Source organism: Zootoca vivipara, chromosome 10, assembly GCF_963506605.1.
Source record: "Zootoca vivipara chromosome 10, rZooViv1.1, whole genome shotgun sequence".
In the NCBI taxonomy this organism is placed as follows: Eukaryota; Metazoa; Chordata; class Lepidosauria; order Squamata; family Lacertidae; genus Zootoca; species Zootoca vivipara.
Window position 1 is genome coordinate 8,474,933 of NC_083285.1, and position 17,136 is coordinate 8,492,068.

Sequence of the window (17,136 nt, forward strand, 5' to 3'; positions counted from 1 at the left end):
AATTTACCCGAGTTTCATATTAACAGAAAGAACTAAAATATCTAAATTTCTCTGTCACTGTATGAGATTCTCCAGCACGCTTTAAAAAACCAAAAAACCGAAATGTCCTGGTTCTGTTTTTTACTTTTAAGGCTATTGGACGACCACATCTTCCTCCCTACTGGTCTCTGGGGTACCAGCTCTCACGATGGGGATATCCTGACATTGGTGCAGTAGAACAGGTTGTAAAGCGCATGGCACAGTATGGCATCCCCTACGTAAGTGGACATTTTGCAATGTGCATTTAAATTGGTTTCCCAGGGGAAAACAATGAACAAGAACAGATTGTATTTCTAAAAGAATAGTATTGATAATGTTTGTTGGTATTATATTAATTGTATAATTAATGATAATTAATTGTATAAATGGGATAATTTCTGTACCAGCTTTTATTATGGTATCAGCCTGAGCAAAAACGTAAAACTTAACATTTGTGCTTTAATCTTCTCAAACACAACATATTTCTGTTGCAATTGCCAGGATGTCCAGTACGGAGACATTGACTATATGGACCGTAAGCTGGACTTCACATATGACAAAGAAAAGTATGCTGGCCTACCGGAATTCATGCAAGAGTTGAAGAAGGATGGATTGCATTATGTCATTGTTCTGGTAAATGAGCTTTCATTCATACGACTTGCTATATGAATTGTGGCATTGAAACAAAGATTCTCTCCTCTACTTTCTTTTATAACAGGATGTCCCGTCCCGTCCGGGTAATGCACATTGTACTCTCAGTATGCTCTATTCAGTTTTTTTTCTTTTTCTTTTTGGGGGGTCCCTAGTGAAAATATGAGAATGGGAGGGGTGGGAAGTGAGTGAGTACTGTGTGGAACAGGAAGAAAACACAACACCATTATGGATGGGGGTGGGGAATGCTTTTACAGCAGGGATTGAGGGACATCAGGCCTGGAGGCCACATGAAGTCCTTTAAGCCTTTCTCTCTCTCTCTCTGGCTCTCAGGACTTACCGCTCATTGGCCCCTCTCTCTGCCTTCCTCAAGTGCCTCACTGGAATGTATCCTCTTGCATCCAATGCCCTGCCTGCTTTTGGCCCCGCCCCCATTGGCATGGCACCCCCAGAATGCTCCCCACAGGGGAATGCGACCCTTGGGTTTGAAAAAAAAACCTCCCCATCCCTGCTATGCAAAAATTATGTTTATATCCAGCTCGTTGTATCTCTCTCTGTGAGGGTCTGCATGAATATGGAAAAAGGAATTTCCTGACTACCTCGAACCCACTAAAACCACTGCTTTGGATTTTGTAAGGGCAGGAGGAAGTATGGTACATTGGTTGTCGTGATCATAATCTGTTCAGAAGGCAGAAGGGAGTTCTTAGGCCATCTTGTGCCCTTTAAAGCCAACTCATGTTACCAGAATGGTGTGGGAGCTACTTTTGTGAAGCTAGATTCGTTACTGCTCTGGAAATGTCTGTTGGGAGGAGACACTGAGAGTGGCCAAGTGACATAGTTCCTGTTCATGTCAGCCTCAGGGGAACCACATCCCTCTGACTGTCACGGATGCTCAGATGAAATGTGCAGCATAAATGCACAAAACATTATTATAACGCTAGCCTAATAGTTTCCCTCTAAATGCTAGCCCAATATTTCATCTCTAATTCAGAATCCATAAGCATGCCAGAAAACACAGTTATTCAGTTTAGTAAATCCATCACCAAAGGAAACACATTAAGAATTCTTAATGCATCCTGCAGACTAATAGGACCTGGTGTTATAATTGCAAGAATACCGATTAAAGCTGAGGAGCACTTTTTGCTTTCTCTCAAGAGCTGTGCTGATGAAAACATGTCAAAAATGGGTCTTTACTTAGAATGGAAGGGGGCATAATCTAGGGACAGATGCAAATGTTCTCAGCCACAGCTGCCTCTGTGAGCTGCTAGGAGGAGGGAGACGGTCTGCTCCCCTATTCTAGAGACCAATACATGCAGAATAATCTTATTCCCTTATTAGGAGGTGTGCGTGTGGATGGCAAACGCATTTCAGTGTCAAGTGCAAGCTAGTAATGACTGACCAGGAGAGGGATGTGGTGGTTTTGATGAACAGCTCGGTGAAAACAGGGTTGTGGTATAGCTGCTGTGAAAATGGCAAATTCCCTGCTAGGGATCATTAGCAAAGCAATCAAGAACGAAACCGCCATCTGAAAAATGAATTGCTAGGAAAGGTGTGGCATAGGACAATCAAAATTATTATGAATCTGGAGCAACTCTCCTATGAAGAAAGTTCATCATGTTTGGAGCTTTTTAGCCTAGATACAGTGTTTTGCAAACTTGGGTCTTCAGCTGTTTTGGAACTACAACTGGCACCATCCCTAGCTAGCAAGACCAGGGATGATGGGAATTGTAGTCCATAAACAGCTAGGGACCCACGTTTGAGGAACACTGGCTAAGAAGAAATGTAAGTTAAGGGGGAGGGACATGCTACGGGTGACTTTAAAAGAGAATTGGACAACTTCATGGAGTATAAGGCTGTGTTCTACCAGTTGCTTGGAATCATGAGTGGTGAGGGTGCAATAGCAGTGATGCCTTGCTTGGGGGGCTTTCCATGGGCATCTGGTTCTCAACTCTGAGAACAGTGTCCTGAACTAAATGGGCATTTTGACTGACCCGGCAAGGCACTTGCTATGTTCTGCCTACGCATCTATGATAATTAAGTCAACGCATAAAGCCAAATTAGCTATGTAGTTGTACCCATAATCTTACCTTCCAAGTCCCGGACTGCAGAATCCGGGACAAGCAGCCGTGTGACACCGGAAGTTGCGTCGACGTAACTTCCGGTGTCGCTTTGCCCCTCTATGGGAACCAAAAATGGCCGCCGCCGGCTTCGAAAGCCGCTTGTACGCATGTCAGGAAGTGCGTCTGCGCAACTTCCGGTGTCGCTCCGCCCATCTATGGGCACCAAAAATGGCCGCCGCCGACACCGGAAGTCGTGTCTATGCACTTCCGGACATGTGTAGATGCGACTTTTGAAGCCGGCGGCGGCCATTTTTTGTGCCCATAGAAGGGCAAATCGGAAAGAAAAAAATGTCCGCCGGCAGGAGAAAATAATGGAGAAAAACGGTAGACGAAGTGATACGGGAGACTAACGGGAAAAGGTAAGTAAAAACGGGGGTTTCCCGGGGAACACGGGATACTTGGCAGCTATGCATAATGTATCAAAGATTTTGAGTTTCCCTTTAAGGTCAGGTTCCTCTATTTATCTTTGATCGTGTTGAACTCCCAATGAGCAGTGACTATCGGCCCGTTTGTGTTGTCCTTCTGAACAAGCCTCCACATTGTGAAATGCACCAGCTTCCTCTGGACATTGGATTTAGGAGAACGGGGATATTTCTTGGAGCGGATGGTGGGGTGGCCATGTTCTTCTGACCTCCTGACAGCTGAGTTACTGCTGCTTAGTGGAGGGAGATGGGTGAGGCGATGGAGAGGCAGCACAAAGCAAACATGTGAGCGGAACCAATCTGCTGCCTGTTGTGTTCATGCATTTGCACCATGCCAGCCTCCCACCACTTTGCTCCTCCGAGTTAGAAGCTATAACTCAGCTGTTGGGAAGTCAGGTAAGCACCACCATGCTATTCACTACTGACATCTTGGAGAAGTGGAGGCAAATTTGGATGCAGCATTCGCCTCATAAAAATCACTGTTGTGTGTTTTTTTAAACGTGAGTGTATCATGTGAAAAATATATGAGGCAATTTCAGTCGCTCTTGGCTACCACCCCTTTGCCTCCTGGCAATCCCTCCCCTAAGAATGTCAGGGCTTACTCATCATCCTTTGCTGCCTGCCTTGAACAATGGCCCCATTTTCGCCTCTGACTTATTCTGAGTCAGAGCAAATGCATTGTTTCCCTACAAAGGTTGATGTTCTAAAAGTAACAATGGTTATCAAGCAGAATGATAAACATCTATTCCAGCAGAATAACTTTAATGAGGAAGGTTGCCTGCTCTTCATCAACCCCCACGGAAAAGAGAATCCTTTGCAACAGCAAATGGAAACAATTTAGAATTCACTAAACAATTAAAAACAATATTCAGGAACTTTGGCATACAAAAAACCAGGGGTGAGATTAATTCTGAAATGGTATGTTACAAGCCTGGGTGTATGATCTTGAGGACTAGGACATTAAGGATTTAAGATCAGTCCCACTGAGGTTGAACATGGTGGGATTTACTTCTGAGCAAACATGCTCAGGTTTGGACTGTTTGCTCCCAGTATGAATGGGATCTGGTTTGGTCAAATGTTGCTTATTTACAGTAGCCCCCACTGCATGCACTGGGGGGAAAAGTGCATTATTCTTGAGTATCTGTTTATCCTCTTCTGCCAAAGAAATCAGGCCAGGTTACGCTTCCAGAGCCGGACCTTTAACTCCAGCAAAAGAAATGCATTGTTGGTGTGCCATTCAGACAATTCTCTGGACCCTTTCCTAAGCTATTCTGACAGTCTCTAATATGGCACTCATCCCCTGAGGAATAGGTAGGAGCATGTGAAAAAGGCACAAAGTTTATTTGGAATGCAAAATCAGTCACCAGAGCCTTTTGTTCTCCTTGGTGTGAGGCTGGAGCTGCATAATGTATTAGATTTATGCACTACAATAACACTTTTGGCTACGAGATATCAGAGGTTCAGATTAGGTGTAGATAATTAAACTGAGTTGTTTTAGAGTGTTAATGTCCCCTGGGTATCACCTGCCTGGGTTTTAATTACTACGTAAGGGCAGCACTTTTTTAAAAAAAAAACACCACACCTGAGGGGTTTTGTGTAAGCACACCTACTGAACGCTTGGACTCCTCAAGTCTGTAGGTGCCATGCTTTTTCCCCCACTTGAAAGTATTGTACAGTCTGCCAGAAATAAGAGTATTGTGCCCAAAAGCACAGTATTTATCGTAAAAGATTATTTTTTTCAAAAAACGAGACAAACTGAGCCGTTATTTAGTTATTAGGAAAGGAATGGAATGAGATTAAAGGCTCAATTCTATGACCTGCTCTTAGCACTTACATGTTTAGGAGTGTGCCTGCTGTGTTGGAACGATCTCATGTGTTGGCATTGTGCTGGTACAATAAGCCACGCCAGGACGTCACACTGGTGCAACAGTGTGGCTCAGAGCTCCCGTGCCACCACCGCTAGTGTGGCATTGTGCAATGCTCTTACGTGGCAATTAATTGGATGGAAAGGAAATTCAGGACAGGTGAAAGAATGTGCTTCTGCACACAGTGCTATGGAATTTGCTCCTACAAGAGACAGCAACGACAATAAACTTGGATGGGTTTAAAAGAAGATTAGACACATTTGTGGAGGGTAAGGCTGTGTTTTACATCCCTGGTTTTCAACATCACGATATATTGCTGATATATAATTATGTCTGAAATAAGGATGGAACTATGTGGAGGTGAACAGTAGGACTGAATGAGATCTGATTTTCAACTTCATGATATGTCACCTGCTAAACATCACGATATACTGATATTTCACAATGTCTAAAAAAAAGGATGGAGCTATGTAGAGGCACTGGCTGGTTTCAGGTCCCGCCCCCCCCCCACCCCCACATTGTTATTTGTGCATAGCGCACACATAAGCACACATCATGATTCACAATATATTGCCAGGTCAAAAATGATGAAACCAATATCATGAGATGGACTACACAGATATGAAAAATGCTATAAAAAGATTGCTATAAAAATATAGCTCCCAATGCAATTTAGCAGTGGTGCAGTTAGATGCTTTCTTGCTTGCTTTACTTTCCAAACCCCTTGGTCCCTTGGAAACAAGATAATCTCAATAGTTTGTCACTAGAAGATTAATCGTAAAGAACCCTAATGTGGCTCATGCCAAATCACAATTCATTCTCATGGCAAACCGTTCAGGCAGCGTGTGTTACATTTGCGAAGTGCAGCCATACCCAGTGCCAGGGGTGTAGCCAGGGTGAAAATCAGGGGGGGGGCAAGGGGCGGGGAGCAAGGGCCGGGGCCAAGGGGCGGGGGCGGGGCCACATAGGAAGGGACGAGGGGGAGCCAGGATCAGCCCGAAATCGGGCTGCTCCGACTCCCTCCTCCCCCTCCGCGATAGGAAGGGACGAGGGGGAGCCAGGATCAGCCCGAAATCGGGCTGCTCCGACTCCCTCCTCCCCCTCCACGATAGGAAGGGACGAGGGGGAGCCAGGATCAGCCCGAAATCGGGCTGCTCCGACTCCCTCCTCCCCCTCCACGATCGGAAGGGACGAGGGGGAGCCAGGATCAGCCCGAAATCGGGCTGCTCCGATCCCCTCCTCCCCCTCTGCAATCGCTGGGGCAGGTGGAGGGAAAGCCCCAGAGCCGCGCAAAGCGGTTGCCTGGCTTTCCCTCCGCCCGCCCCACAGCCAGCCGGCTAGAAGGGACGTCTCCCTTCTCCCTTGCTGGCTGTGGGGCGGAGGGAGGGAAAGCCAGCCAAATGCTTTGCGCGGCTCTGGTGCTTTCCCGCCGCCCGCCCCACAGCCAGCCAGGGAGAAGGGAGACGGCACCGGGCGGGCAGTGGGGCAGGCTGGCCAGTGGCCCTGCTTCTAGGGGGGGCAATTGCCCCCTCCTGCCCCCCCTGCCTACGCCCATGCCCAGTGCACAGTTTGAAGGTGCACGATGTGACAACTTCCTAAGTATTGGCTTCATTTGGTGATCAAGTTTTTAAGTTTCTTAGAAATTCTCCATTCAAGAAGGAAAGTTTAAATTCCAATAAATACTCTGGTGTTCTAAGAGTCAGCAGTCCAGTGCCAACAGGATTTTTCTGGATTCACACTTTGACTGATAAGCTTCTTCTCTCTCCCTTTTCATGGCCTCTTCTGTAATAATGTTCTCTGCTGGCAACCTGGTAGCTTCCACTCAGAAGTGGCCCAAGCAATTTCATACGTGATGGGAATAATCCAAATGGCATCTCCATGGTGGTTAATAATATGGTGACAAAATGTGGTAATAATTAATTAATTGGACATTTGCCACCATTTAATGGTACCCCCCCAAACCCGCTGCGTGTTGAGATTGGCTGCTTCATCTTGCCTAATGGTAGGGCTGGTCCTGCTTCCATCTTTGGCATTCTGGTAGCCTACCAATAGTTTCTTCCATGCCATCATTTGGAAATACAGTGGTACCTCGGTTTAAGTACACAATTGTTTCCAGAAGTCTCTACTTAACTTGAAGCGTACTTAACCTGAAGCGAACTTTCCCATTAATGGAAAGTGGATTAATCCGTTCCAGACGGGTCCACGGAGTACTTAACTTGAAGCGAACTTAACCTGAAGCGAACTTTCCCATTGAAAGTAATGGAAAGTGGATTAATCCATTCCAGACGGGTCTGCGGAGTACTTAAACTGAAAGTACTCAAACCGAAGCATACTTAAACCGAGGTATGACTGTAATGTTACATAGCCCATGTCTATGTAGGGAAGGATTTATGTTGTGCTCTGTTAATATAATATATTTGCATTTCTGTCACCTTAAATTTTAACTTTAAGGCTAATAGGTTTCTAGTAGATGATTTCCAGTAGTTCCATTTTGTTCAGTATAGTCAGGCATCTCAGACCCGTTCTTCAAAACCGGTATTGTTGCAGTGTTTCTATTTCCTATCCTTTACTTTTGTTCTGTTTTGTTCCCTCCTCAGGATCCTTTCCTAAGTAAAGATCAAGCTAGAGGGTCTTACCTACCCTACGAACTTGGAGAACAATTGGGAATTTGGGTAAAAAATTCAGATGGAGTGACTCCAGCTGTTGGGCAGGTAGGTGTCTACGGGGCAATCCTTCAGATTGGATAAGGTTGTTGTTGTTGTTGTTGTGGAAGAGTTTACATTGCTGTAACACACAGTTTCCCAAACTTGGGTCTCGAAGTGTTTTTTGGGACTACGGTTCCCATCATCCCTGACTACTCGTCCTGCTAGCTAGGGCTGATGGGAGTTGTAGTATGAAACATCTGGGAAGCCCTGGTGTATCATGTTGATAGTTATGTTCTCATGGCAACAGCATCCAATCACAGTAACAGTAAATGAAGAGAGAGCTACACCCATTCCCACAATACCATTGCCACACACTAATTATAACACTGCTCTTGATGATTTCATATGGACATAGGACATCAAGTCAAACATTGGTCCATCTAACCTAGTATTGTTGACAGTGACTGGCAGCAGCTCTCCACAGTTAATTGGACATAAGCGATAGTATTCCAAGAAGAAGTGTTTCCTTACCTTCTGCCTTTGGGAGAAGAAAAGACTAAAGAGGGAACCCTACACAAATCCGGAGTAGAGTTCCTAAATCTCTGATGCCTTGTACACCTCCTTCTAGCAACTCCGGCACCCAAGCTGGTGCCAAATGTATTGCTCTACTTTCCTCTGGACCACATCAGTGAGGCCGAGAGGGAGGCAAAAACAACGTGGGAGGCCGTAGTTACGAGTTACCTGTCTCAGCAGCCACCGCAGGTGCTGTGATTCTCCAGTGGTTTTACTTCACCCCTGGAGGCACACTCCATTGTCTCTTGAGACAGATAGATGCCAACAAGTAGTACACTCTGAGCTTGCATCCCACGCAATCTCTAAAAATTTCCATGTCCATTAGCAGGGTCAAAATGTCCTTATCTTTATATATTTCATTCTCACTTCCAGGCCTTGGCTCCAGGATATTCAGTGTACCCTGACTACTTCAACCCCAAAACAGCTGACTGGTGGACCCAGATGTGTGTTCAGTTCCATAATGTCCTTCCTTATGATGGTATTTGGATGGTATGTTTGATAATATTTCCCTTTATATTATCTTCCCCCACCCAAAGTACACCATACAACCTAACCTGTTTCTTACTTTTTTTATTTGGTTAGGATATGAATGAACCCTCAAATTTTCTCAATGGCCAGATCCCAGGCTGTGCTCACAACAACCTCAACAATCCACCTTACATTCCCAGTAAGTGACTTTTGAAAAACAAATATCCTTTACCTGATTCCTATAGCCACTTACAGCATCAAAAGGTTTAGTAGACACTTATTGAAAAAGCCAGAATCAGACATCCCTGGTATTTCACCTTTGATCTTGACCTACGTACAGTATATAGAACTCAAGGCTTGATTGTCCCTAAGGGAGAAGATAAAAAGGGGCTTGTATACAGTTGTTAATGATTCCGACAGTAAGTTCTCTTCCAAGGTAGCTACAGTCTCTATCATGATGTTGTTAATCACATTTGTCTCTTGGCATTGTACTACACTGTGGGTGAATCCATGATGCCCTCTGTGGAGAAAATGTGTGGAATTCCCCTTCAAAAATTCAAGGCCTGTGCAGGACAGACAGGGAAATGGCTACTTGTGTTGGGTGGTTCGCCTGAAAGACACCTAAGCCCAAGGATGGGGATGAACCCCAGCCAGCATGACCAAAGGCCAAGGATGACGAAAGCTGTAGTCCAGTAACATCTGAAGAGCATAAGCTTTCCTCATTCTCTTCATCGCTTTTTCCTCTTCTCCCATCCTTGCGGCCACAACTGTTTCAGCAGGATGAAGAGTGTTGGAGGGTGGAGGGTGGAGTTGTGGGGCAGTAGCAGGCTCACAAAATTCACTTGCATTCTGTACAACTACCTCTCCAATCCAATGGTGTCAGGACCCACTAGGGTTTAAAATATTGACGTCCATTGGCTCTGATGTGGTGAGACACCAGAGCTGCTTTGGGAGCAGTTTCCCCAGGCTTTTTCCACTCAGGTTGACCATTGAATCAGGCTCTGAATTGGCTTTGTCCACTCAGGCTGACCATTACCCGGGTTAGTCTATGAAAGGCCTCCTGTCTGGGGTGGGATTTGAACAAAAGGTCTTCCTGATGCTTCAAAAAAGTTGCTTGTTCCTTAGCTGTCTCCTAGCTTTTTCTGGCCCTCTGCCACAACTAGTTCCAGGTTCCTCGCTCCCCTCTGAGAGCTACCTACAGCTGAGCACTGACAGATGGGTGAAACGCAGAGAAAGTGAAATACTTTTTAAGTCGTATTGATTTCACTCACCCTAATTGTGTTCCTAGAAACCACATAAATCACAAAGAGCAAGGATATGAGAACACTGGTATTCAAAATTCCAGGCATGACTGCGGATTTGAATATTACAATGCCTTGCTTGTTGCAAGGATAGACAACCAAGTGCACTCCAAGTGTTCTTAACTACAACATCTATCATCCCTACTGGATGGAGCTGGATGGAACATCTGGAGGACACCTTCCTTATTGATTTTTACAGTTGCTCAATATTTCACATTCAGTGTCAGCTGGAAGGGGCAATGGGACAGGTACTTATTTGAGAGAGGAATCATGCCTACCCTAGTAACCTGGGTGCAGAGTTCAGTGTCCCTATGCAGGCTGCAGTACCCTCTCTATATGAAAGAATTTGGAAGGTTAAAACCCTCTTCTGGGAACCCAGAAGCCCTACAGCTCCTGTCAGCCATCTGGCAATTAAGTCTGGTCAACATCCTTCTAACAAACCCTGGCTGTTTTCAGGAGCCTAATTGGCAGCAAGCAGTTGATATCTATTATATGCTGCTGACAATGAAATATCAGGGGGGAAATCCAACACGGAAAACATCATTATGGAACTGCCTGTCACTGAAGGCTTAGTTGTGGTGAACTGTGAGTGAGGAATCTCTTCCCTTTATTTGAGGAAGGGAGCAAAATTCATGGCTGGGAATTTTATTCTGATAGTATTCTCAGCCATGAATTTTGCCACAGTGAATAGTATTGGAAAAATTGGGACAGTTTGTGGAAATGGTGATTTATGTGATTACTGTGGGATAAGTTCGTGTACAACAAAAAGAGCGTTCCTAGTTTATACTCTAGATACAACTACATCCTGCATGCCTTATTGTTCCACAGCCAGACACCAGGAATAATCATGGGAATAAATGTAATTATCGGTGAATGTATAAAGCAACCCAACAAAAACTTTCAAGTTTATTTCTTATGAATCAACTTTACTTTTAAAAAATGACTGTGAATATGAATGGACTTGTTACTCAATAACAATGCTTAATATTTTCTATTCCCCTTTCAGGAATTTCTGATTCTTCTCTGTTTCAAAACACACTATGTCCAGATTCTAAAACTTTTCTGGGAGATCTTTATGACACACATTCCCTCTTTGGATGGTCTGAAGCCCCACCTACATTCCAGTAAGTTCTCTGAATGTCTTCCACTAAATGCTCTGAAAATCTTTAAAGATACGTTACACAGTTTTCATTTAAGTTTTTTGTTCAGGAAAAATTGTACCACCTGAAAACTTGAAATGGGCTATAGTACAGTACTTAGGATCTCACATTGCAAATGCAGGGGTGGACTTGAGAGCAGGGCAAACCACTCCCAGTCCATATAAAATGTATACGAGAAAGTAAAAGTACATCAAAACTTCCTGAATCATATTGTTAGGAAATCCTTGTATAAGGTCTGGGAAAAAATATAAAGATCTTATAGAACCTAAAATGCTAGGAAGCCCTAGCTGGGTCTCACATTGCAAATGCAGGACTTGAGAGCAGGGCAAACCACTTCCAGTCCATATAAAAAGGGCTGCTTGGGTACTTTATGCACTTCAGTATAAAGTAATTTCATATGTTCTTGCAGAAATTATTGCCAAAGTTATTCCAGTAGTGGTAGTTAGGAGGGAATTTATCACAAATTGGCTAGATAAGTGCCGTCAGCACCAAGGATTTCAGGTGCATGTTTTCAAGGATGAAAGTAAAAGATGAGAGGGAGAAGCAGCCGTGTGGTGGGAATTAATTCAGAAAATGGCTAGTAAGGAAAGTGTTTTACACACACACACACACACACACACACACACACACACACACACACACACACCCCATACCACTGCTCTAAGCCATACTTTCCATTTTTTATAAAATTGCTATCAAGGCTCCCTTCCACACATTTCCACTTATTGTGTTGCCTGCCCTAGTTCATTTAGGATATTGCCTTGCATGAACGGTGAGTACACTCTGGACTCCGTCCCCAAGGCTACCTGAGAGAGCCAATGTAGTACAGTATCAGAGGGGATCCAGGTTAAGTTTCAACAGTCAACCATGGGAAGAACCATACACACCACACTGAGCTTCCTGGAGGATAGCCAGGTTGCAAAGGTGATAATAAACATAGTGAATAGCAAACTGTTTGTAGGAAATCTTACCAACAATTACAGATCTTTTCACTCAGGAATTGCTAATGAGCTTCCACAGAACACCATAGTACCCTGGAAAATAGTTTGAAAACCTTACAACCTTAAAAAGAGAGAGAGAGAGAGAGAGAACCTCTGTTAAGCAAGTGTTTCTCCACGAGTTTCTGCAAAAGTTAAAGAAAAAAATCATAGGAAGTGATTGCATCCTGAAGTGGCACAATCCATGTGCATGGTTGAAGATTTGAACTGGTTCTCAAATGGGGCTATAAAAAGCTCCAGAGATTGCCTAAATCAGGCAATCTTAGGGAAAGCTGGTCTAAATCACCATTTTACACTGGACCGTATGAGGCAGTGGGATGTCTGTTGCTTGTATTGCTACTGTAAACCACTTATTGCAATTTTTATAAATAGCAAGTGCTCCAGAAGTTGACTAAATAAATAAATAAAAAGTTCTTTGAGCAAAGTGCCATACAAACGTTCCCAAGTTCATATGATGAGTCCATGGCAGGGGTGGGATTGAAACACAGGTTGCTGGCCAGCCTTAAAGCAAGCAAGCACATCTTTGCAGAGCAGGGAATGCTCAGTGCACCTGTTGCTCTGAAACTAGAGTGGTTGGAAAAGGGAAGGTAGACTCTTTTAAGGTCTGGAAAAAAGGGGAAACCACACAGAAGCATCATGCTGTTTTCAATAGAAATTGAAACTGGATAAAGTAACTTTAAGCTGCATTATGAGAAGAATGAACCCAGAGGTGCTTACGCTATGACTCTTCAGTTCCTATTATTGAATGTCCACCTACCCCAGAGAGATTTAAAAGAGGCTATAGGTGAGCAGTCTCCATAACAAATAGAGTAGGAATCAACTGGAGTTCATTCTAACAAAGAGCATTCAGAACCAAATCAGGACTCTCCCCTCTTTTCATATAATGGCTAACTAAGGGCTTTATAGCATCAGAAGACTCCTGGGGATGAGCCCGGCTCCACTTTTGAATTATTCCCCAGGGGTTTGTAACCAAGCATTTTACTTCCCAGGAGGAAGTCTGATTTAAACAGCGCACCTGCTGTGTCTGTTGTACAGAACTAAGCCAGCAACGAAAGGTCAATTTTGACCTTCTCTCACGTGTATGTCATTTCAGCTCCACACAAAACACACTATACAAAAGCATCTCTCGGGGATCCTCTTGCCCCTCAAGGGCAGAACAGTTGCACTCATATGCAAAAGCTTTATTTGGCTAAACAAATAAAAGGTTGGAAGACAGAAAGGTGTTCAAAATTTAATCTAAAAGTGGAAGCCAATGGTGTACACAGTAATAGAATTTGGCAGCATGTGTTCCAAGTAGGGAGTAAAATTCTTTAAACAAATTTGCTACAAGGGTGCATATATAAACAGTACAGTATATATGTATATATGCATTATATACTGTATTTTTCCATGTATAAGACTATATTTTTTCCTAAATTTTTGAAGTTTAAAATAAGGGGTCGTCTTATACACGGATAGTGCATAGTGCATTTTCTTAATTTTGGATTATAAAAAATAGGGGTCGTCTTATACATGGAAAAATATGGTACCTATTATACACAGAATATACACATGCAACTGGAATACATATGCAGATACCTTATTATTACATATGGCAGATACCTTATTATTCTCCTGCCCCCTTCAGAGTGTCTAAGAATCTAGTTTAAATACAAGATTAATGTTATCAGCAATAGTGCATGACTCCTCCCTTGCCCCCTCTAGTAGCATTTCAAGGAACTGGATCTAATGGAAAGAGTCAGTGACACATTAACTTCTCATGCCAAGATCCAAGTAACTTGACAATGCTACTCAGTGCAATGACCTGAAACCTAGGTTCCTGGCATTAAGCCTCTACACTTTGTACCACACTCGCTCCTTAATGTTGGGACAGTTTTCAAAACTCACGTGCAACATCAGTGTTCCCCAAATTTGTGTGCAGAATCTATGCTCCCCAGCTTTCATACTTTGGATAGGAGGAGGGATTTTGGCAGGCACCACATTTCTCACCTTATTATGGGGTGACTTGCTCCACCGATCAAAGTTCCTCCTTCCATACAAGTATTAAAGGTGAATGAGTCTTCCTCTCTCGTGCAGCTGGTCACTTTCCCCAGCTGCACTGATATCATGCTCCCACAAACCACAAAGGATCATTGTGGAGTCAACATGGCATTAACAACACTGTGCCTTCTTTCCCCTTGGTCCTGTTTAATTATTATTAATTACTGATCTTGCCGATCAGAAGGTCGGCGGTTCGAATCCCTGCAACGGAATGAGCTCCCGTTGTTCGGTCCCAGCTCCTGCCAACCTAGCAGCTTGAAAGCACGTCAAAGTGCAAGTAGATAAATAGGTACCACTACAGCGGGAAGGTAAACTGCGTTTCCGTGTGTTGCTCTGGTTCGCCAGAAGCGGCTTTGTCATGCTGCCCACATGACCTGGAAGCTGTATGCCGGCTCCCTCGGCCAATAACGTGAGATGAGCACCGCAACCCCAGAGTCGGTCACAACCGGACCTAATGGTCAGGGGTCCCTTTACCTTTACCTAGTTCTAGGCAATATGGCACTGTGTTGGGAAGCATAGAGTGCTCACGTGTTACAAATAATGATCAAGATTTATCATGTGTAAATCCTTTCCATGTTGCAATTTTGGGAAACGGTAAAAGATGTGGCGATAGCCACTCTCTTAGATGGCTTTTGTTAAGACTAAGGCTGTGTAGATACAATATGCATCTAAAGCTCATTTGAAACACATTGCCAAGAATTCTTTGAGGGCAAGAATGTGCCTAAAATGTACTTTAAAATCATTGTGTGTTGTGTATACATGGAGGAGATTTCTATCAATAGCTGCTTATGATAGCTATATGCAGATTCCAGGGTAAGAGGCAGTAGTTCCCTGAGAGCCACTTGCTGGGGAGCAATTGCTTGTTGGAAGCAGGCTGTTGAATTAGAATAGAGATAAGGGAACTACAACTCCCATTTGCCCCAACCAGCGTGGCCAACTCAAGGCATTGTAGCCCCACAAAATCTGGAGGACCACAAGTTCCCCATTTTGTTCTTAAGTTCACATCTGCTTCCGATATCAGGTAAGCAATACATTTATATCAGTAGTAAAGGTGGGCCAGGAGTGCTTGGCGTGCTCTGGTCCATGGGGTCATGAAGAGTCGGACATGACTAAACGACTAAACAACAACAACAAAAGGTGGGCAGGGAACAGTTCATCCACTGCGTATAAAGCTATAGAAAAATATGCATCAGTGTTAATCACTGATCCACATCTGTTCAAGCAGCTGGTGTAGTTACTTCACAATCTAACCTCCAGCCATGTTTACCGTTAATTAAACCCACCATTGGAAGTTCTTTGCTGGCATGGTAGTGGTAGGCTGAATGGCAAGCAGTGTTTACTGTGTTGATTTCAGAAGGTGCCAACCTCCACATGCATCCATTCAGTAAACACTTGGTTGAAAGGCTTGGCTGTAAACGGGAGTGTGATCCAGTCAGGATTAGAGGCAGTTGGGATCAGTGAGAATGAAACCTGAATGAAACCTTACATATGTAGGAAGCTGGTGCAATACATCGCTGTGAATGTCGGGACTTGGGAGCTAGCTAGTCTGCATGGTTGGGAATGAGGGGCAACAAGAGATGGGAAGTGGGAAGCCTTTCTGGCAGTACTAAAAAGTCAGGGTTAAATCTGATCTATTCACAAGGTGTTCATGTGTATAATATAGTTAGGATGTCATCTCCTGCCGGAAAGCTGTGCTGCCACAATATTTTATACAAGTTCCAGTTTGGTTATGTAGATGCAAGAGCTCATGAATAGACTGCACTGGAGTAGAATGAATCTAATCATGGATATAAATGACTGATGCTCACTAGCTGGCAGTTTTAAAAAGCTTGAAGCAACCAGCTGCCCAAATCCTCCTGGAAATTCAATAGAAGTTGGGTTTCTGCAATCTTCCACATTCTGAAAACTCCTTTGTTAGTTATTAATACAGGATATTCTGTTAAATAAAGTGACATCTAAAAGTGAAAGCACATTTCAATGCACAGAGAGGGTTGGCCAGTTTGTTTTCTTGTTCAGCAAGCAGTAGCCCCTAAATTACTTGATCTTTTTTTTTTCAACTGTGAGATACTATATACTCTTTGAAGTTCAAAAGAGAAGGGAAGCATTCATCTGGGAAAGAAGCCTTTATCAAGAAATTACTATGTCGAGCCAAGATAGGAAATCCAACATCAAATAAGGATTACATTAGAAATAGCTGCAGACATTTCGAATTTGCATTTGAAGTTTTGCCTGTGCTCTGGTTTTATTTTTGACTTCCAATCTAAAGGACTCTTTTGTGAAAATGAATTCCCAAGGCTTTGCTGATGTGGGTGCATTTTTCATTCTCAGGGCTATCAAGGAAGCCACAGGAAAGAGGCCATTTGTGTTGAGTCGCTCTACATTTGTTGGAAATGGGAAATATACAGCCCACTGGCTAGGGGACAACCATGCTCTTTGGGAAGATATGCACACATCAATCATTGGAATTTTGGAGTTTAATCTTTTTGGAATTCCACAAGTAAGTGGTTTTGAAGGCACGTTAGGCAACCATTTGAGCACAATGTTGTACCATTTCAAAATGCCCACAAAAGTTGGCAATAACAACAGAAGCAAAGGAATATAAAGTGTCAGTTCAGGGGATGGTGGTGATGTTGTGGCATGGTTCAAATGCTGCACTTGTAGGCATCAAGGGTTTAAGTCCATAAGGCATATTATACAATGGGATGGATCCACAGAAGCATGACCACAAAGAGGCAATTTTCCTATTCCCTATATCCTGTAGCAGTCCTACAGCCCTCCCCCACTTCTCCTGAATGTCGCTCTGGAATGGCATGGGGCTCGGGAGATTTCATTGGGAAGGTGAATCAGAAACCAAGCAAGATATATACTTGCATAG

The 17,136-nt window shown here is 43.7% G+C and overlaps 1 protein-coding gene across 1 annotated transcript in view; it reads left to right on the forward strand.

Moving 5' to 3' along the window:
• LOC118090601 (maltase-glucoamylase-like) overlaps nucleotides 1-17,136 on the forward strand; it is an 86,102-nt gene that overhangs the window by 48,968 nt on the left and 19,998 nt on the right. The window contains exons 8-14 of the mRNA XM_060279398.1: nucleotides 132-257; nucleotides 520-651; nucleotides 7,674-7,787; nucleotides 8,667-8,783; nucleotides 8,877-8,961; nucleotides 11,070-11,187; nucleotides 16,590-16,758. Coding sequence (XP_060135381.1) covers nucleotides 132-257; nucleotides 520-651; nucleotides 7,674-7,787; nucleotides 8,667-8,783; nucleotides 8,877-8,961; nucleotides 11,070-11,187; nucleotides 16,590-16,758 — 861 coding nt within the window. The remainder of the gene's footprint in view (nucleotides 1-131; nucleotides 258-519; nucleotides 652-7,673; nucleotides 7,788-8,666; nucleotides 8,784-8,876; nucleotides 8,962-11,069; nucleotides 11,188-16,589; nucleotides 16,759-17,136) is intronic.